General features: G+C 48.9%; 1 protein-coding gene across 1 annotated transcript in view; it reads left to right on the top strand.

Annotated features, from left to right (window-relative positions):
• The window catches only part of MAP7D2 (MAP7 domain containing 2), a 98,844-nt gene that overhangs the window by 30,380 nt on the left and 46,304 nt on the right, over window positions 1-22,160 (top strand). The window contains exons 2-3 of the mRNA XM_047765346.1: window positions 15,487-15,564; window positions 16,513-16,676. Of these exons, the coding sequence (XP_047621302.1) occupies window positions 15,487-15,564; window positions 16,513-16,676 (242 nt within the window). The remainder of the gene's footprint in view (window positions 1-15,486; window positions 15,565-16,512; window positions 16,677-22,160) is intronic.

Genomic DNA, 22,160 nt, shown 5'->3' with positions numbered 1-22,160 from the left:
GTGGGCACAGTCAAAAAATAAAAAAATTTTAAAAAGCCCTACACGGTTCTCATGATCATGTCCATTTGAGAAACATGTATTCGATTTTTCTAAGGATCCTTCCAGTGATGACAATTTTAAGTCTGTGTGTTCCTGCCAGCTCAGCCGCAGTTTGTACCCCAGCTCCTTGCTAGTCAGCGTGGGGTCTGCAGATCAGCAGCATCCGCATCACCATGGAGCTTGTTCAAGGTGTTGAATCTGGCCTTGCCCCAGACCTACTGAGTAGAGCCCGCATTGTAACGAGCTCCCCAGGGGTTCCCATCAAGGTTGCACAGCACTTTTCTAGACGTCATTACCCAGAAGCAGGGCTTTGTGGAGGTTTGGGTCATGAATAACTCTGCAGTTAGAAACACATATGACAAAGTCTATATATCGATGTAGCTGAAACAGATTTTTTTCAAAACAGTGCTTACTCTTCCTACATGATGCTTACTTTTCTATTCCTTTCCTCTCTGACCCTTTCCTCCCTCCCTCCTTTTCTTCCTGTTACAGCTTTCTGGAGGTGTAATTAATGTACTGTCAACTTCAGCTATTCTGAGTGAACAGTTTGAGTTTCTATGGTTGTGCAGCTCTCTTCACAATCAAGTTTCAGAATACTCTCGTCATCCCAGAATATTCCCTTTGCCTCTGTACAGTCAATACTACCCTATTTATTTAAAATACTGGTAGCTACCTACAGTTTGCAAAGAGTCCCAGACTTGAGTTGGACCAGCCCTGTAGCAGCTGTGCTCATTCTCAGGCTTGGCTGAAAGTGGCTTTGTATTGGGCCAAGGGCCCTGAGACATGACTTCTAAACATCAAACTATTTACACAGAGTGTTATTTTTAGCGTATTTCCATCACATAATAATGTATCACATGTGTACAAGAGCTTTACAGTGTAGAAATTAGTTGCCGAATCCAAAAATTAAAAGACTCTGGACCTTCTTAAACCTTCGAGTCGATTTGTCTGTGTAGTTTTGAGCATTGACTAGCTAGCTGGTTGTGAGTTAGACCATGACAGTTTGCAGAGAGGTGGAAAGATTTCTCAGATATTTTCCTCAGCAATAGTTAGTCACACATGTCTGGAATATTGTAATTTCTGAAAATGCAGAGGGCTGTCTTTGTGGTTTTCTTGTCCAAGGCAAGTTCTCAAGGTCCTTTCCTTGGGCGAATTAGAAGCCCAGAGTTGAGTACATAGCGTGGGTTTCTGTTGTGAATGTGGAAATACTTTTTCCTCCTTCGAGGTGAGGCTTTGCCTTCTTGCCTTTCACCGCTAGGCAGCTCTCAGTGCCCCTGGGAAAGTGTTGAACCTCTCAGTTGCCCCACCTGGAAAATAAGGTCAGTAGTAGTACTGTCATAGATTTCTTGGGAACATTGAGTGGGTTTAGAGGTGGCATGTATTGAGGATTGGGCCTGACGAATTGCTGTTGTTTATCAGCAACATCATCGTTGTGTCATCGTGATCATTAGTCTCTAAGCTGACTGTTGTCAAAATCTTGCCTGTAGCCGTTTCCCAAGCTCCCCAAATTCCTTAATGAGAAACTTATTACTTTCTGTTTCTATGCCAAATGCCCGTTTGTGTAGCATCTACCTCTGTGGGCTAGAATGCAGTCTTTCCTCTCTGTTCCCCTCTTGTTGACATCCCCAGGAAGCTTCACCTGGATAATTCACTCACTGTGTAGCTCAAATTGGGGTGGGGGGGTGCACGGTTTCTGTGGGTCGGGCCCTGGACCCACCCAGGTGGGCTGGGAGGACAGGATTGGGTGAGGGATGGCCTCAGCGATGTGAAGGGCAGGACAGATGCACGGGGGTGGGGGTGGGGGGGTGGAGGGGGAGCTGTGAGCAGGACCCAGCTCCCCGCCTTATATCTGCCTTTTAGCTTGTAGGTGTTCCCAGTGGGTGTGTCTGCAAAGAATGAAGGTCTGAGAGCCGGTTGGACCAAATGCCCTGTTGTCAGCTTGAATGATCACCTGGAGAAAAACTTGAGAAAGTGTTTTACCGGATCCCTACCCTTTGTCTTTGCTTCTTGTGTTTAACCATCTCAGCTGTGCTGTGTGCAGGACCATCATGTCCTGTCCTCAGCAGAGAAGTCTGATTTTTGCAACCTCAGAAGATTGATACTGGGCTCGATGAAAGTGCTTGGTGTTGTATTGATGAGTGAAACCTCGGGTTGCCTGGGCAACACAGACGTCCTTCCTGTTACTATAAAAAGGGATGCAGTCGTGAAGCAACCTACATTCTACTGATTCTTTATGGTAAAAAAGTGCCCAGGGAAATGCTGTATTTTTAAAACAACTTTGATCAGATACATAAGACTTCCTTTTAGTGCTGATAAAATCATCTAAACCCATTCTCAAATGCTTATTGGATTTTGCAGGAATCAGAGCTGCTCCATCTATCTTTGTTCTCCCTCTCTTGCTCTATAAGTGGGCAGGATATTTATTGTAAGACCCAGCGTGGATTGTTTCCATCCGTAGGGCCTGTGGTTAAGGGTATAATTTGTACAGAGGTCCTTAGGAGGGAACTTCTTTGCCTCGTAGGGCCTGCGAAGGCCGTGTGAAGGCAGATGGAGGACGTTTGCCTTCCCCCGGGTGACCTGTTGAGGAGGTTCCCTGGCGGTGGAAGCTTCCTCACCCCAGGTCCTGAGGGCAGCGCATTGCCTTTGCCTCCTTGCAGATTTGCACTGTGGTTTCACTGCGCCGCCATGCAGGAAAGCAGCACTGGGGCAGTTTGTTCCAGTGATTGTTACAAAATCTTTACCGCTAATATTAAAGCATTTAGCCACAGTCCTACCTAGGGGAACAAGTTATGCCAGTTGATATGTCAAACACCTGTAAGATACTTATTCTCTATTTTTGAAGAATTTAAAAAATGCAATGGATAGTACTACAAATTGTTACAGTGTTTAACCAAGTTGTCCAAATGGGAATCATGTTTATTCTGTATTTACCATTTTCTAGCTTTTTTTCAGGCCATTAGGTATGAGCCAAGCTGTATTCATTGTGGAGGAGGTTTTTCTACTTATTGTGTGCAGTGCAGCTTCTAGAGCAGGGTTTCTCAAACTTGGCACTGCTGACATTTTGGGCTGGGTGATCCTTTAGTGTGTGTGTCAGGGTGGGCTGGGCTGTCCTGTGCACCATCGGATATTCAGCAGCATTTCTGGTCTCTATCCACTAGATGGTGGGAGCATGCTTCCCCTCAAGTTGTGACAACCCCAAGTACCTCTAGACGTCGCCAGGTGTTTCCTCTGAGACACAGTCACCCCTGGTTGAGAACCACTGTATTTTTAAAGGCAGTGGTCTTGTAAGCACTGGTTTTAGGTTAGCTGGAATAGAAATGTGTGTAGTGACCTTTCAGTGTGGCAGTTTGGCTAATTTAAAATAATGTGGATCCAAAATCGGGTTGCTGGAATGGGCTAGCATGCTTAAAGAGCAACAAACAGCATATTGTTATTCTTGGGTGATGGTATTTGCAGGTAAAAGGCAACATGCAGGATTTGAAAATACATATATCACCAGGGTTTTTTTGTTTTTTAATATAATGGTTTTTATTTTTTTCCATTATGGCTGGTTTACCGTGTCCTGTCAATTTTCTCCTGTACAGCAAGGTGACCCAGTCACACATACATGTATCCATTCTTGAGTCTCCCATTATCCCGCCCCATTAGAAGTGACCAGACATGGATCCCAGTGCTACACAGCAGGATCTCATTGCTAATCCATTCCAAAATCAATAGTCTGCATCTATGAACCCCAAGCCCCCAATCCATCCCACTCCCTCCCCCTCCCCCTTGGCAACCACAAGTCTCTTCTCCAAGTCCATGACATATCCCCACTTTTTATCTTCCTGCAGAGGAAACAGTGACAGCCGCAGTAGGCAAGGCAGCTGTGCTCAGACACAGCTGTAGTGCACAAAAGGGCGTTCACCATATGCTGTTTTGAATGGCAGGGGCCTTTTCTGGGGAACGGCCCCCCAAAAAGCCTGCACATGTCCATAAACCTTGGGACTTCACCTCTGATGGCCTTGTTGTTTTGATTTGCAAAAGTCTTTCCCAGAAAGAAAGATCGAGATTCATGGTTTACCGTTCCTCTTGTCAGCGTCACAGTCTGTAATCTTACTATTTTCAAAATTAACTTCTGTCCACCAGCAGCAATAAGTAGAACTATAAGATTCATGCAATTTTTGTTGTTCTAAAGAGCTATGGCAGGAGGGGGGTGTGTGTGAAGTGAAGTGGGATAAATTTAATTAGCAAGCTGAGGCTATCTGCCCGGCTGTTGATGAAGGCAGGCCTGACTGCCCAGAACGATAATGAGTTGGGGGCACACTCTTTGTTTTCTTTTTTAGGGCCGCACCTGCCGCATATGCTCGTTCTTGGGCTAGAGGTCGAGTCTGAGCTGCAGCTCCAGGCCTACATTACAGCTACAGCAACACAGGATCCAAGCTGCCTCTGTGATCTATGCCACAGCTCACAGCAGTGCCAGGTCCTTAACCCACTGAGCGAGGCCAGGGATTGAACCCGCATCCTCATGGATACTAGTTGGGTTCTTAACCTGCCGAGCCACAACAGGAACTCCAGGGGGCACACATTTTGCTCTGCTCTCAGGTTTTAAAAAGAATCTCTTTGGGCAGGGAAGTTGTTTCTGCCTCAAGACCTCAAAGTGCCCTTGAAGATATCCTCGTTTCAGGATGCCACATGCGGGGCCTGTAGGTTGGGATGGGGCCAGCAACCCTGCTGGGCATGCTTTTCTGGGAGAAAAGAAATAGGAGGTTATTATAGCTTTTGAAGTTCTTAATATGTCTTCAACCTGCGATATGAAGAGTGATTTTTTTTTTTCTAACCTCATTATTTCCCCTTTGTAATTTTGTTTTGAAACTAGGAAATCTTTTTGGAACTGCAGGCCCTAGTACCACACCGATGCCTAGGGTTCAGTTCCAGAAGCCCTGTGAATGGCCCCTTGATGCACTGGCATAAGTGGGGCCATCTCTGATGTGGGGCTGAGCCATTGAGAGATGAGACTGGGAGTAGAGGAGTTTGGATGGTTGAGTTCTCCGCAGTGGTTGAAGTTCAGGTCTGGAGTCCAGTGAGGTAGCTAAGAAGAATCAGACAGCCTGGGCTCCAGACCCCCATCACCCGGCGTGTGCAGTGTGGGAAACACTCAGGAAACAAGGATAGAATCGGGCTTGGGACAAGGGGTTTTCTGTCCTGCCTCGCTCATGCTTAAGGGCACAGCTCTCCCCACCAGATGAATGAATGGATTAAGAAGATGTGGTACATATACACAATGGAATACTACGCAGCCATAAAAAGAACAAAATAATGCCATTTGCAGCAACATGGGTGGAACTAGAGACTCTCATACTGAGTGAAATGAGTCAGAACAACAAAGACAAATACCATATGATATCACTTATAACTGGAATCTAACATCCAGCACAAATGAACATCTCCACCGAAAAGAAAATCATGGACTTGGAAAATAGACTTGTGGCTGCCTGATGGGAGAAGGAGGGAGTGGGAGGGATGGGGAGCTTGGGCTTATCAGACACAACTTGGAATAGATTTACAAGGAGATCCTGCTGAGTAGCATTGAGAACTATGTCTAGATACTCATATTGCAACAGAACAAAGGTATACATGTAAGGATAACTTGATCCCCATGCTGTACAGTGGGGAAAATAAATAAATTTTAAAAATACTGTAAAAAAAATAGATGCAAACTGTTGCTTTTGGAATGGATAAGCAATGAGATCCTGCTGTATAGCCCTGAGAACTATGTCTAGTCACTTAGGATGGAGCATGATAATGTGAGAAAAAAGAATGTATATATGTATGTGTGACTGGGTCACCTTGCTGTACAGGAGAAAATTGACAGGACACTGTAAACCAGCTATAATGGAAAACAAATCATAAAAAAAAAGATTATAGCAGGAAATGTATTAGATCAGTGGTTCTCATAAGTATGGAGCAGCATCAGCATCACCTGAGATCTTGTTAGAAATGCAGGTTTTCAGGCTCCACACAGACCTCCTTAATCAGAAGCTCTAGGGGTCGACCCTGGGGGGCCCATTTTCAAGAAGACCGCCAGGGGACTCTTCCGATGTGTGCTAAAGCTTGAGAATCACTGAATTAGTTCTGCCTACCCTGTTCCCCACCAAGAATTCCTAGGTGAACTACCAGGAGAAATCATCTTCCCAAGACACAAATTGCAATTGAAGTAACCTAGTTCTGCTCTTACCAGAGACAGAAAATGGGATAAATGGCCACTGAAGGGTCTCTGTAACCCTGCAATTATCTTGGGGTCAATTCCTGCCTAGGTATTTGTTTCTAAAATAAATATCCCAAATAAATACCAGAACCCCATGTGGTAGCCAAAGAAATAGAATTCATTAGTTCAAAAGGAAGAAAAGCATTTCAAATCTTTACTGGAGATTCGAAAAGGGTCAGAGGATTGCATTATAACCTGCAGCTCTTTGCCTGTTCTCTGGTGTGTGCACGTGCACACTTGTACATACTGTACATACAATACCATAATTGGTATTGAAATTTTAATGGAAAAATATGAGGTTGGAGTTCCTGTCATGGCTCAGTGGTTAACGAACCCACCTAGTATCCAGGAGGATGAGGGTTCTGTCCCTGGCCTCGCTCCGTGGATTAAGGATCTGGCGTGGCTGTGAGCTGTGGTGTAGGTCGAAGACACGGCTTGGATCTGGCGTGGCTGGGGCTGTGGCGTAGGCTGGCAGCTGCAGCTCTGACCTGACCCCCGAGCCTGGGAACCTCCATGTGCTGAGGGTGCGGCCCTAAGAAGACCAAAAAAAAAAAAAAAAGAAAGAAAGAAAAATATGAGGCAAGAATATGTAATGCTTTCTGAACAACAACAATATACTCATATGCAGAGATGGAAAAGGTTCTAGATTCTGTCCACTGATTTTCATTTCCTACTGGTAGGATTGCAGTTCAATGAGATTTCAGGCTTTACCTATTATTTTCGAACATTTTTTTGCATATACCATTGCCCCTCCCTGGAATTTCCACTTTCCTGCCCTTCATTGATCTGAATCTGGTCCTGCCTCCCTTCCCCCGACAAGAGCAGCAGTGTCTGGGAGAAGTCACAGTGGATTAAGGGTCAGAGAGATAACGAGAACCCTCCTACTAATATGACTTTGGGCAGGTCACTTGACTTTTTCTGAATCTCAATTTCTCTCATCTCAAAATATATCCTCCCCACCTAAAAATGGCCACAGACATTTAAAGAGCATTTGTTACAGTGGGAAGTTCTTCTTTTTTTTTTTTTTTGTCTTTTGTTGTTGTTGTCATTGTTGTTGTTGTTGCTATTTTCTTTTTGCTATTTCTTTGGGCCGCTCCCACGGCATATGGAGGTTCCCAGGCTAGGGGTTGAATCGGAGCCGTAGCCACCGGCCTACGCCAGAGCCACAGCAACTCGGGATCCGAGCCGCGTCTGCGACCTACACCACAGCTCACGGCAACACCAGATCACTGACCCACTGAGCAAGGCCAAGGATGGAACCCGCATCCTCAGGGACACTAGTCAGATTTGTTTCTGCTGTGCCACAATGGGAACTCCTATGATTTTTTTTTTTTTTTTTTTTTGCTATTTCTTGGGCCACTCCCGCGGCATATGGAGGTTCCCAGGCTAGGGGTTGAATCGGAGCTGTAGCCGCCAGTCTACACCAGAGCCACAGCAACGCGGGATCCGAGCCGCGTCTGCAACCTACACCACAGCTCACGGCAACGCCGGATCCTTAACCCACTGAGCAAGGGCAGGGACCGAACCCGCAACCTCATGGTTCCTAGTCGGCTTCGCTAACCACTGCGCCACGACGGGAACTCCGGGAAGTTCTTTATATACATCATTTCATGTAATCACAATAACTCTTTATCACAACACATTGGTCATTTATTGGCAGTTTTTTTCATCCTCCCCCCCTTTTTTTTTTCTTTGGTTCTAACAGCACATTTGCTCTGGCGTTGCTGTGGCTGTGGTGTAGGCCGGCAGCTGCAGCTCCTATTCGACCCCTAGTCTGGGAACCTCCATATGCCGCGGGTGCGGCTGAAAAGAAAAGAAAAGAAAATGTGTGTCTTAACACTCCAGGCAAGGCGCACAGTAGGTGCTTGTGACCTCCACATTTATTGAGTACTTAATGTGTACAGAATACTGTGGTGGGACCTTTGAGGGCTCCAAGAAAAAATGGGACATGGGCCCTGCCCTTGAGAAGTGAATGTCCTGGTAATGGAACTGGAAAGGGGAGTCAAGAGAGAGGGCCCATGGAGGATGGAGCTTCCTGTGCTTGAGGACCATGAACTAGAGGGGAAAGGGCCCCGGAGCAATGATGGGAACTTAGAAAAAAGATTCATTTCAGCCTCAGTTGGGAGGGGGATGGGGGAGCAGCGGGGGCGGGGGGAAAGCTATCTTCCTTTCTTTACCTTTTAATTTCCTTGCACAGATCCAGCAGGATTATGGCTGCAGAGATGCTTAAAAATGTTTCCTGTTTTTATAGACGCTTTTGATACAAGCTTAAATGCTCTACAAATGGGGAAGTTTCCATCAGTGGGACATAATATTCATGGCTACTCATTCAGCGAACATTTGAGTATCATGTGCAGGGTGCTAGGGGTTCGCAGATAAGACTAGGGAGCAAGGAGCAGATGGAGAGGCCCACACAGTAGCATGTAGGGCACTAAACAACCATGGCAGGCGCTGTGTGTGTGTTTTGGGGGGGGGGGGTGCGGGCAGGTGGCCAGTTGTTCCTTCTGCATATGTGCTTTGGGGCCCACTTTCTGGGCTCCACACTCGGCTGGGCTCTGGACATCCAAAGAGAAGCCAAAGGCAGGGCCTTGCCGTGTAGAATCAGCATAGTCTGTAAAAGCGGTTCTCAAGATATGGGCTGTGGACCAACAGCATCAGCCTCCCCTGGGAGCTTGTAGAAAGGCAGATTCTCTGGCTCACTGCAGGCCCACTCCATGAAGAACTCCAGGGGCGCCGTCCAGTGGCCTGGGTCCACAAGCGCTCTAGGCGGTTCTGACCCACGCTCTGGTGGGAGGACCGTTCTCAGCCCTCCTGCTGCTCACAACGCCTACACAGGAGCTCTCAGAGCACCAAGACCCCGGCCACACCTGTGACGACCAGGGCAGTCTGCGGGGGTGGGGGGTGGGGGTGGGGGGGAGTCAGGCACCTGTAATTTCCAGAGCTCCCCAGATGGTCGCATTGGGTTGCCACAGTGAGAACCAGTGATCTCCAGTGCACTGAGATCATCCCAGCACAGACCAGTCACCACAGAGCTGTGAGGGCAAACCTGCCTGCAGGCCCACAGAGGGGTGGGCACCCCGGAGGAGGGGGCTGGCTGCCACTGGCCTTCCTATTTGGTGAGCTCTTCCCTCCTGGTTCCCTTTCTTTTGTCTGGGCATTGCAGCTGCACGGATGTGAGTTGTGATTGGGAAGGGTACTTTCAAATTCATTTAATGCGATCAATTTTGAAAGTCAAACACAGCTGGCTTCCCCTAAAAACTTTGTATTTTGATAATGGTTATTACAGTACCATGAATAATTGACTAATATCAACTCATTAATATTCTAGTGGGAGAGAGCCTCAGGCTAATAAAATTCGTTTTTAAATTAGTTTTTAAAAATGTGTTGCTGCAGCCCAAGGATAACGGGAAGTTACTCCAAGCAAGAGCAGGTCAGTGAAGTATGAAATTTTATGCTCTTCTTTTAACATAAAATACTTGTTGGGCTGCTTAGTACCCCTGTTTCATTCTCATTTCCTGGAGGGATGAATCGCCAGGAAAAGACCTCCGTTTCAGGGGCGCACACTTCCCGCATGACCTTGTCCTGGGAAGCATTGTTGCATCAAATGGCACAGGGGTGGCTCTGACACAGGTGCCCCGGTTCTTCTGCCGGGTGGGAAGCCTCTGGGAAGGTGTCCCCTGCTCCCTCTTTGTTTTTGAGTCCCTCCCAGGGCTTTACGCTTGGACCAGATTTTTAAAAATTAAATGTTCTACTTTGAGGTCACGGCACATTCACATACACTTAGAAGCAGTACCACAGAGAGGTCCCGGGTACCCTTGACCCAGTTGCCACCGGTGGTACTGACCTGCCGCGTTGTCATCCACCGTCATGGCTAGGGTGGACAGTCATCACTGCACTGTCCCTTCACAACGCCCCTTTATAGCCACCACTTCCCTTTGGCCCCTCTTCTTTAACCCCTGGCAGGCACTGATCTCTTCTGCTTCTGTTCTCATGGGCTTCAAGGATAAAATGGGTTTCTGGTTTGATAAAAGAGAGATGATAAGTGTATACATGTAATACGAGGGACAAAGGGCAATTGGGTCGGGAAATTAAACACTAGGATTTGGGGTCATACAGAAAGCAGGCTTCCTTGTGGAACCACATTCAGCATTAGCTCCTGACTGTCCCGTGTCTTGAGAGGAGGTCTGCTGGTATTGTTAGTGTTCATGTACTAAGGTCACTTGCCCTGGGTCTGTGGCCATAGTCTTCTTGAGTTGCTCTGGCTGTGTTGCTGTAATGGTAATAACTGGTCAGGTCCATGCGCTGTAACAGATCGAGACTGCCTGGTTTGTGCTCCACCCTTTCTTCCTTTGGGATAAGCCAAAGGCCTCTTGGCAGGGTTCCCTGGAGGGTGGTCAGGAATCGCAAGGTGGAGATAGGAGTTAATTTGGCTTCTCTTCAAATGGATATTCTGGAAATAATTGCTCGACAATTTTTTTAAGTTTTATTGAAGTATAGTAGATTTACAATGTTGTGATAATTTCTGCTGTACAACGAAGTGATTCAGTTATACATGTACACACACCCATTCTTTTTCCGACTCTTTCCCATATAGCTTATAGCAGAATACTGGGTAGAGTTCCCTGTGCTGTAGAGCAGTTCCCCATTGGCCAGTCATTCTGTATGCCGCTGTGTGCGCATGCCAGTCCCCACCTGGGGCCGCAGTTCATCCCTCCCCTCACCCGTCCCCTTTGGTGACCATACCTTTGTTTTCAGTCCGTGAGTCTGTTTCTGTTCTGCAGGTAAGTTCATTTGTATCCTTTTTTTAGATTCCACATATAACTGATACCATCTGATGTTTGTCTCTCTCTCTGACTTACCTCACTTAGTATGATGATCTCTAGTTGTGCCCATGTTACTGCAAATGGCATCATTTCACTCTTTTTATGACTCAGCAATATTCCATTGTGTGTCTGTACCACATGCTCTTTATCCATTCCTTCGTTGATGGACATTTAGGTTGCTTCCATGAGGCTATTGTTAGTAGTGCTGCAGTGAACTTTGGGATGCATGTATCTTTTTGAAATAGGGTTTTCTCCCAACAGATGCCCGGGAGTGACATTGCGGGGTCATATGGTAGTTCTGTTTTAGCTTCCTGGAGACCCTCCATACTGTTTTCCTTAGTGGTTGTACCAACTTACATTCCCATCAACAGTGTAGGAGCGTTCCCTTTTCTCCACATCCTCTCCGGCATTTATTGTTTGTCGACTTTCCAATGATGGCCATTCTGACCTGTGTAAGATGATACCTCATTGTAGTTTTTATTTTCATTTCTGTAATAATTAGCAATGTTGAACATTTTTTCGTGTGTTTTTTTGCCATCTGTAACAATTTTTTTAATTGAAGTTATAGTTGATTTACAATGTGTTAATTTCTGCTGTACAGCAGAGTGATTTAGACACACACACACACACACATTCTTTTTAAAAAGATACTCTTTTCCATGATGGTTTATCACAGGATGATGAATATAATTCCCTGTGCTTTGCAGTAGGACCTTGTGGTTTGTCCTTCCCATATGTAATAGTTTGCATCTGCTTAACCCCAACTTTCCCACTCCATCCCTCCCCAACCCCCTCCCCCTTGGTAACCACAGTCTGTTCTCTGTGTCCCTGAATCTGTTTCTGTTTTATAGGTAGGTTCATTTGTGTGCTTGACAGTTCTTTTAATCTGAAGAGGCAGATGTTGTGTGGAGGGATGAGGCCTTACCCCAGCCTTTCTCACCCAGCAAAACTCAACCCAGTCGGACTCTAAGATCTTGCATATTCACGTGCATTCCAGAGCAGTTCAGTGCGAAAGGGGAGAATTGCAAGAGTGAGTCTCGAGGCTCCTCCTTCAGTGCTGTTCAGTATGGTGGCCGCCAGCCTCATGCAGCTAGTGAGTGCCCGAAATGGGCTCAGCGTGGTAGAGGATCTGAACTTTTAATGCATTTAATTTTGATTATCTTAAATTCCTTTTTTTTTTTCAATTTTTACTTTTTTTTTTTTGTCTTTTTGCTATTTCTTTGGGCCGCTCCCGCGGCATATGGAGGTTCCCAGGCTAGGGGTTGAATCGGAGCTGTAGCCGCCAGTCTACACCAGAGCCACAGCAACGCGGGATCTGAGCCGCGTCTGCAACCTACACCACAGCTCACGGCAACGCCGGATCGTTAACCCACTGAGCAAGGGCAGGGACCGAACCCGCAACCTCATGGTTCCTAGTCAGATTCGTTAACCACTGCGCCACGACGGGATCTCCTTGATTATCTTAAATTTAAAGAGTCGCATGTGGCTTGTGGCTGCCATATGATGGCATAGAGGCTCCAGGTTACCCACCTTGGGCCATTTGAGTCACTCCAGCCGCCTCACTGGGGCCAAAGCAGAATTGCTTGGCACAGTTGCCCCCAGGATCATCTGCTATTACCCCTACTTCCCCTCCCAGCATCCAAGTATTTCCAAACCATCAGTTTGAAGCAGCAGCAAATAATTAGCACATCTGTGCCCAGCCGGCCAGTGCTTGGCTCACAGTAGTGCTTGCTTGGTACTTCTCTAGTGGGCTGGACTTGCACTTCTCTCCAAATTTACATGCTCATTCCTGAGACAAGGATGGGACTTGTTCCCAGCGTCCCATACTGGGTCTCAGAAAGAAAGTCATGAAGCTTTCATTCATGGGTACCAAGATCAAGCTTTACATTCTTTCCTTTGCCAGAGAGCCACACAGGAAAGCATTAATTGAGTATGGATCTTGGAGTCAGGTTCTTACATTGGCATCTGACATCTCCACTTTCTGATGGTATGACTTTGAACAAGTAACCTCTCTGCCTCCCTTTCTGTACCTATAAGATGAAGATCATAATAGTACCTCCATAATCATGGGGTGAGTGGGCTGAGTACATGCAAGCAGTGCCCTTCTTTCATAGCAATTGCTCCCATGATTGTCGCCTCCTGTTATGATGAAGCAGATGCTAACTACCGGCATGACAGTCAAGATTTTCTGGAAAAGAAATGATTGGAAGGTATGAGTCTTCCAAGTGTCCACACGAGGGCAGCCTAAAATCATGCTTGTCCCTGGAACAAACAGCCTTTGGTTGGTAAAGCCTCAAGATAACATGGCTGCTTTCAAATGTGGTTGGCCCCTTTCCCTCAGTTTTTCCTTCTTTCTTCTGTATGAAGAACACTCTCAGCGGTTCTCAGGCTGTACCTTCGATCTGGGGGGTGATGGGACCTGCTTGGGCTGACAAGTTGATATGGGTGCTGATGCCAGCATCTGTCCAGGGGTCCTAGGCTTCTCTTTGTAGCTTCTTTACACAGAAAAAGTCCTTATTAATTGAACACTTAAGGTAGAGGTGAGAGCTTGAAAATGTTTAGAGAATTGTAAAAGAGAAACCTGGTTTTATCTCCCTGCTCCTCCCACTGATCATACACCTGCCTTTGAACATTGTGGCTGGGTGACCCAGAGATGCATATGGGTCCTTTGTAGCCCCCTCACCCCCACCCCCTGCCGCAGGGAGACTGCCTTAGAGCACTCTACAACAAAGCAGAATGAAATTAGGGTTCTGCCAGCCATGTGAGGGCACAGAGCATCACAGGCCTGGGAAACTGTGAGGTCTTGAAGGTGGGTGGGGTTTAAACAGGTGCAGGGAGCGTGGGGGAAAGGGGCAGTGCTGAGATCAAGTTGGGAAGAGGGTTTGGGGTCAGCTTGGTGGGGGGGCAGCAATGATGAACTGAGAAGTTGGGCCTTTAAATTCTTGATGCTCTTCATGTCCTTGCTAGTGCTGATTAAGAGTTGACTGAAAACAGGGAGTTCCCGTTGTGGCTCAGTGGGTGACAAACCTGACTAGTATCCATAAGGATGTGGGTTTGATCCCTGGCCTTGCTCAGTGGATTAAGGATCCAGCATTGCCGTGAGCTGTGGTGTGGGCCAGCAGCTACAGCTCCATCTGGACCCCTAGCCTGGGAACCTCCTTATGCCATGGATGCGGCCCTAAAAAGAAAAAAAAAAAAAAAAAAAGGTTGACTAAAAGCAAACCTGGGCAGTGGCACGTAGTTGAGGTTGATTCTCCAGGACTTCTCTCTTGAGCTTTAATATTCCTGCTGCATAATCCAGGCTGCAAAATGAGATGCTCATGGGGAGCCATGAGAACCCAGTGGTTATCACGTCCATCTCCGTATGCATTCTTGCCACCTTCGCTGCAGTCCACGCCTCTGGGTCCCTCTCCTGGGCAGTGGCAGGAACATTCCTGAAAGGGGTGCAGGTCACTGGGGCAGCAAGGCACACTTTGAAGTCAGCTATGACTGGCAGAGAAGAGGGCCCGGGCACTGGGCATGTGAACCTCGTTGTCCTAACACGAAAGCCAGTTTCTGCGGAATGTAGCGCTTGAACACTGTAAGTGATGCTCGTGAACGACCAGTTGTGACCAAGTGCAGTAGATGGCTTTCAGTCCTAAAACGACCATGATGATCATTTAATCTTTGATTCAGAAAGCCCTTTAGGGTCGTGGAGATGAGGAACTCTTGGGATGTTTCCCGGTCATTTTTTTGGTGGGAGGGGGGACTGCCATTTGTTTTATTTGTTGTAGATAGTTAAATAACAAGAGGAGTCTGTTATAGTCCTTTTTTGTGATTCACAAATGCGAGGACCTCGGAGGAAATCTGGGAGAGCTGAAATCACACTTGAGTGTTGTATTTTTTCATTGCTCAGCCCAGGAGCTCATATGTGTCCCTCAGTAATTGGCTCCTTCCAGAAAGTCGAATGTTCATTGTCTGCATGATAAGTGCATCTACTTTTGGGCTTCTGCCTTCCCCTGAGAGCCAGACTGGGGGAGGCTCTGTGGGCTTTTCTCCACATTGCCAAGCCTCTCTGTCACTTATTGCGCTTTAGGACCCTAGGGCCAGGTCTGGGGACAGAGGACTAGGGCAAGGGCTTGATTCTCTGGGGCTGGCTTTTGGGCCACTACAGCCCAGCTTGATGGGTGAGTATGGAAGCCGTGGCTCCCTTCCGTTGCCTCCCAGGGCGGGGCCGTGCGTGTGGTGGGGAGCGATGGATCGGGCCTCCGAGGGTGGAGGGATGTTGCTGGGTGGCATGTGCGTGTGGCCGGCCATACCCAGGGCTCGGGCCCAGCGGCCCCTGGCAGTCAGCAAACCGGGAGAGTGAGGGCTTTCATCGTGTTTTCTCTCTTGCAGGCATGGATGGATTTTTAAAATCCGATGAGAGACAACGCCTAGCTAAGGAAAGACGAGAAGAAAGAGAAAAATGTCTTGGTAAGTCGTGCGCTTTGGCTGTTTAGGTCCAGGGGAGTAGAGGTGTGGCGGTGCCTTTTCTCAGGATCCTTAGAAACTCGTGACTGAGTGGGAAGAGAACCAGGACGGTCGCTGGGTGAACATGGGGACCTGGGGGCAAGCCTGCACTGCGACTTGGCCCGTTCGACAGGGCGGCTCCAAGGGTCATCCTCCGGAGGACGGAGGCGGCTGGCCCCGAAGGCCTTTTCTCCGCCAGGACAAGGAACCCTGCTAAGAACGGCTGTGTTGCCTCTTGCAGGCTCCAGGCAGGGGGGCCCAGCCTGCTCCCCCCGCTGGCTGCCCTGAGGCAGGTGGAGGGGCTTCTGCAGGGCACCGCGACAAGCGTGGACTGCTTGACTGCTTCCTCCTGGTCGGTCCAGGCCTCGCATCCCACAGGGAACTGTGGTCCGGCTCTCCCGGTGGGGTTGAGGCCCCTTAGTAGAAGTCTCGAGGGCAAGGCCGATTCCCTTCATCCTGTTCTGTTGACCTCCTCCGCCAGCTCAGCGCCCGGGCGGGGTGTACACAGCTCACGTACTCCGAATGAAGGTGCCCTCGCCGCTCTGGTTTCTTGATGCGGTCTGACGGGCCCGGCCGACCCGACGGGGATGGGCGTCAGCTCCCACCTGTAGGAGCAGGGACTGTGCCCTTTCGGTACCTTGTCTCATTCCACCTTCACAGCACTTGGATTTCTCGGAGGCAACGTCCCCACTTCGCAGAGGAGGAAACCGAGGCCGAGAGAGGGCGGGTTTTTATGCCCAGGGTCACCCCGCTCGTGGCAGAGGCCCCAGCACCCTTCATCTCCATCGCCGCGGCCTGTGATCCCACGGCGCCCTTTGTTCGCCGTCACTCTCACTCTTGTGTTTTGGGTGTTAAGCCAAATGGCCGAGGTGCTCTGGTCATGAAACCTCTTTCCGCCTTCCTTTCCCCCAGCTGCTCGGGAGCAGCAGATCCTGGAGAAACAGAAAAGAGCCAAGCTGCAGTACGAAAAGCAAATTGAGGAGCGATGGCGGAAACTGGAAGAGCAGCGGCAGCGCGAGGAGCAGAAGAGGGCTGCCGTGGAGGAGAAGAGGAGGCAGAAGCTCCGGGAGGAGGAGGTGAGGCCGGGGCCCCAGCGCCGCCGCAGCTCACCCAGGGCTTGGCGCTCGGGGCATCGAGGGGTCCTGCCCCGCTCTGGGCTGGCGAAGAGAAGCACTAGAACAGGAACACAGGGACCTAGCCTTTCGGCTCAGCTGTGAGTTTGCTCTGGGACCTCGGACAAGTCAGGTGGGCCTCTCTGGGCCTTGATTCACTTGCCTCTGAAGCGAAGGGGTCGGACCTGGCAGTCTCCAAGGCCTCTTCCAGGCCTGCCCGTCTCTGACTCAAAGACTCAGAGGGGATTGTGGACGGAGCCTGGGTGGCGTAGACCCGCGGGTTTTGCAGGGAGTCTGTGCTTCTGGGGCAGACATGGGGCTAGACGAAGGGCTTTGAGAGTAGAGGGTGACATGACCTTGTATTCCCTGCTGGAAAATCAAATAGTCTACCTTCTCGTACAAACATGCCAGTCTATGTATATTTTAATGCAGTTCTTGCTTTAATCATCCTTTTTCTCCAGTTATCTTTTAAAGAAGAAGTGGAATGTAATTACTCTGACAGAATCCTTTATTACTAAACGTTTAAAACATATTCAGAAAGCGTATTTGGGGTATAGATTTTCTTAACAAATATATTTTCAGGGTGTAATCATAGCCTTGTATCAGGTGATGGTCATTTTTTATTCATAAGGTATAGTGACTCATCATTCAGAATGAACAACATAGAGGTTTGTTCATTGCTAACACGATCAGATGCAGAGATTGTGAATTTTGGCTCCTCTGCCATCACCCCTCCTGGGAGGCGCTCTCCTGACCTTGTTTCAGTCAAGGTCAGCTAAAGTCGCTGAAGGGAAGCTAACATTTCTGAGTGATTACTCCGTGCTAGGTACTTTGCTGGCACTTTCACAGAAGTCACCTCCTTTACATCCTGTGACCACGGAGTGTAGAGACCAAGACGAGAGCCACCGTGGGTGGGCTGCTTCAGTGACCCAGCGCGGCTCTGTCCTTTCCCAGCCTGTGTACTCGTCATGAGTCACTAGGCTCGCCGCTGTTCTTCCCATCCTCCCTTCCCGGCCTCACAGCTTGTCCCCGTCATCCCTGCTCTCTCCGTTTCCACGCCGGACATCCTGTGGGACTGCTGATTCCAGAGAATGTGTGTCACTGCTCTTTCCAGGGAGGGGCACCGTGAAGTCACGGGAGACACTTCTTGAGCCACTGTCACGCCTGACAGTGTCACGGGGGTCCACCTAAGAGGCACTGCCTGTCTGTGATTTTTCTTTTCTGAACAGTGGTGCCAGAGGCATTTTAGATCCAGCTGCCAGACTCCCCTCTCTTGCACATGAGGGAACGGCATGCCAGGTGGTTGGTGCCTGCTGTTGGCTTTGGGTGCTCCCTCTCACCTCTGATGCGGTGAAGGCAGGGAGTAGGGGCTGCTGCCCGACCATGGTCAACACACACAGACACACACAGACACACAGACACACACACACACACACACACACACACACACACACACACACACACACACACACACACACACACACACACACACACACACACACACACACACACACACACACACACACACACACACACACACACACACACACACACACACACACACACACACACACACACACACACACACACACACACACACACACACACACACACACACACCCCAGGCTCCACAGACGCAGCAGGACAGGGCTGAGAGCTGGGCCTCCCGCAGGTGTAGAGCAGCCCAGAAAGCGATGGCCTCCCTCTTCCACCTGCTCCCGCCCTCAGAGCCCCGCAAGAGCCAGGGGGGGCCTGGGGAACTCTCCACACGCAGGCTGGCCTATTAACCACATCGTCGTCGGTGCTGTGCTTGTGCAGAGGTCCGATTGGCCTTCTCGTGGGTGACCTTTGGGAAGGACAGCTGTGTCTCAGCTTCGAGAGTCCTTTCCAAAGGAGAGCCTTTGCCCTTGCCCTGTGGTTTGCTGGAGATCTTCGAGAGTGCTCCTGCCTGCCTGGCACATGACTCTGGAGGCTGTCTGTTCCCTTCGCAGTGAGGATTTAAGTTCCTTTTGTAAGGGGTTGTCTCTGTCAACCGGGGAGAAGCCTCTGCAGGAAGGTGGTTTATTCCATTTTGCTTCTCGAGCTTGTTGAAAAGTGTCTGATTGCCCACCAACTCCTATGGCTCTGGGTCTGGTACTAGGAGCTCATAAAAAGCATGTTGATTCCTCCCCTCCCCCCAGCCCAGCCCTGGCTCCACGACCCTAGGGTCGTTGCCGTGATGCTGCTCTTGTGAACACCTCAGGTCTGTGTGCATGAGCCCCAGGCTCACCTTGGAGGCCTCCTCTCTACCAACACAGAAGTGTGCCTCGTAGCCAGCCTGGCTCCTAGAGCTCTTGAGGGCTGGGAGGGCCGGAAGCTGAGCCGGCCTGTCCTGCAGGAGCAGGAGTCCAGTGTCCACTTGATACCCTAACCTCTTGAGCTCGGTCTCTCGTGGGAGAGGCTGCCTTTTCCCCAAGGTGGGTTCTTCCAACCTTCATCTGCCACAAAGCTCCCAAGAGTCAAGCTTCTGGAACAAGCCCTTGTCACCTACCTGGGTTAAGGCTCACAGCGCAACATGCTTACCCATCTCCACTCAGGAGTATGATGACTCGGGGCCCTGGAAAGTGGGGTTTGGAGAAGCCACCCCCATGTTCCTCATTCTAAACAAATAACCAGGAAAGGCTTCTTTCAAAGTGTAGCTTCACCTCTCTGAGTTACTGTGACACATCACAACTTTGCATACTCTTATTGCTTGATACCTAACAAAACCCGCCAGGCTGAGTGTAAAAACGGGAAGTTTCTGAACTCTACTCAACAAAACTTCACTAAGCGGAGAGCTGGCTGCTCTCAGAGGACAGTGGCTGGCATGGGGCCATGGTGCCTGTGTGACTTTCTGGCCGCATGTGGGCATCTGCAGAGAGAAAGGCCCTCCGTGGAGCCATGCTTAGGACCACCTGAGGGCTTGTCCCCTAAGCTGTCATCTCCAGAACACATGTTGTAAGGGCACTGGAAAAGGCCCAGTCAGCCCTTCACTCCTGCAAGAAGCAGCTGTCTGGGTAACAGTGGCCAGGCCATGCTGAAGGCCTTTTTACACTGCTTGGCCAGCCGAGCATGTCGCCTTGGTCGTGGTTCTCCTCTAAGTTCATCCAGGCAGATCGAGGGCCAGAGCTCAAGGGGTCAAGGGTGAGTTGCCCTCATTCCTTCCTTCCACTAAGCCCTACCCAGCAGAGGGCATTCCAGGGACAGAATGGGCGTTGCCCTTTCCCTGTCCTCTCTTGATCATAAGACAGTAGTCCGGAGAGCCACAGCTTGGCAAGAATCGCAGTGTCCAACTCTGATATTTATTAGCATTGTTCTTCGGATGTGATTGGACTGCGATTGAACTTTCTCGCACATGCTCTCTCAGGCTCAGCCTTTCCTCTAACCAGTAGTTCTCAGCATCGTCCCAGGACCAGCAGCACCAGAATCATCTGGGAACTTGTCAGAAATGCATATTCTCAGCAGGTTCACTTTAGACCTGCTGAATCAGAAACTCTGGGGGTGGGGTTCAGCAGCTGGTGCTTTACCAATCCCTCCTGGGGATTTTTTTTTTTTTTTCCTAAGGTCTGCACTCACAGCATGTGGAAGTTCCCAGGTTAGGGGTCAAATCGGAGTTGTAGCTGCCAGCCTACACCACAGCCACAGCAATGCCAGATCCAAGTTGTGTCTGTGACCTACACCACAGCTCACGGCAACACCGGATCCTTAACCCACTGAGCATGGCTGGGGAATCCAACCCATGTCCTCATGGATACTAGTTGGGTTAGTTACCACTGAGCCACAATGGCAACGCCTTCCTGGGGATTCTGATGCACGCTCACTCAAGTTTAAGAACCACTGCTCCAAACTTCCATGTTAGTAATCCTCCTATTCAAATTTGGATTGTTTGCATTGGATAAGAACTTGCTATGTTAGTTTTTGTCTTATAGACTTGAATGATTGGTAAAATAGATAATATCGTCCCTTTATATAGATAAGAAAAGTGATGCATAAGGATGTTCAACACTTAACTCAAGGTCATGGGGCTAAAAAGTAGCAGGCAGAAGTGAGATTTGAATCCACATCTCCTGACTCCGAATCTAGGATTCTCTACATTTCATCACATGAAGGAATAGAAAGATATACACACATACTAGGTAATATGAGACCATATGGGACTGACCTCTCGTAAGAGCGAGGTGGACCAGTTTTGGTTTTGCTGTGTTTGAATCACCCCTTCTGACAGCATTGGGTTTTATAAGTCCCTTGAGCGTAGGGCTTGTTCCCGCATGTTTTTCCTCATCTCTCCACATGTGGATGATGCAAAATAATTGTGTCTTCTCTCAGTGAAAACTTCATTTTCATAAGCCTGCTTACAGGTCACAGGAATGACTCTCTAACGGTAGAGTCTGGAGCAGCTTGGTGGATTAGGGGTAGATGACAGGGGTGTATTTTCTAAAGGCAACTGAAGGGTCCACGAGTCTGGCTTGGGGCGAGCGTTCCCTTTTAATTACGCTCCTGGATGGCCGTTCAGCGGTCAGGTTGGCCTCTGAGTCTTGGTGTTCTTTGTTCTCATGGATCTCCTAGCAGGGGAGAGATTGGCCTGTGCGGTCCTCCCGGCGTGTAGGCGATCTCCCATAACCCACTCGATACTAAATTCACTCTGAGGCGAAAGATTTCAGCACTTAAATTAGGTCACTGGTTAAATACTTGCTGTTCGACCTCTGTAATGAAATACTGTTCAGCCCCAGTCTTGAGTGACCTCGCTTCAGTCCTCAAGTCATCAAGAAGTTCTAGTTCCTCCAAGCCCCCTTCTTTTCTCAGACAAAGTCACTGGGGCTGGCCGTCAGGATTTAGTGGGCCCGGGAGGGTCGTGAGGACAGAATTCTGCCAGGAAATGCACACTCATGGTTGTAGAGTCTCAGCCAAAAACTGGAATGCAGTTAATGGCAAATAGCGATCTGAGACTTCCAGGAGGAAAGAAATCCCCCTTCTGCTCACAGTTCCCTGGAGAGGCCATCTTTTAGCAAAGCGCTATTCGGAGGGAAATGATGCAGAGGAGGCTGCCATGTGGAGAACGCTCAGCTCGTCCCTCTGGTGCCGGCAAAAGGGAGAGATCCAGGCCCCTCCTGAGTGTCCTGTGTTTCTGTGAGTGAAACGAAGAAGCCTTTCCTCAGTCCATAAGTCACAGATACTTAGTTGGTAAATTGATTTTGCTTGCTTGTTTGTTTAAGCCATGAGAAAATAGCATCTTTTTGTTTTGAAGTTAGGCTAAGATTAGCCCAGTTCCTGGACCACCTCAGGGCTGGGTTTAATGAGGATGAAAAGGTGGCTGTGTAATCATTTACCTTGCAGGCCTTCTCCAGTGGAGATGAGCGGGTTTGGTATTTGCAATGTCACCGAGGTGGTGGGGAGTGCAGAATTAGGACAGTTTCACTCCAGCGCCAGGGA

Source organism: Phacochoerus africanus, chromosome X, assembly GCF_016906955.1.
Source record: "Phacochoerus africanus isolate WHEZ1 chromosome X, ROS_Pafr_v1, whole genome shotgun sequence".
Classification (NCBI taxonomy): domain Eukaryota; kingdom Metazoa; phylum Chordata; class Mammalia; order Artiodactyla; family Suidae; genus Phacochoerus; species Phacochoerus africanus.
Note: the sequence above shows the minus strand (reverse complement) of the source record. Positions and strands in the feature narration are given on the sequence as shown.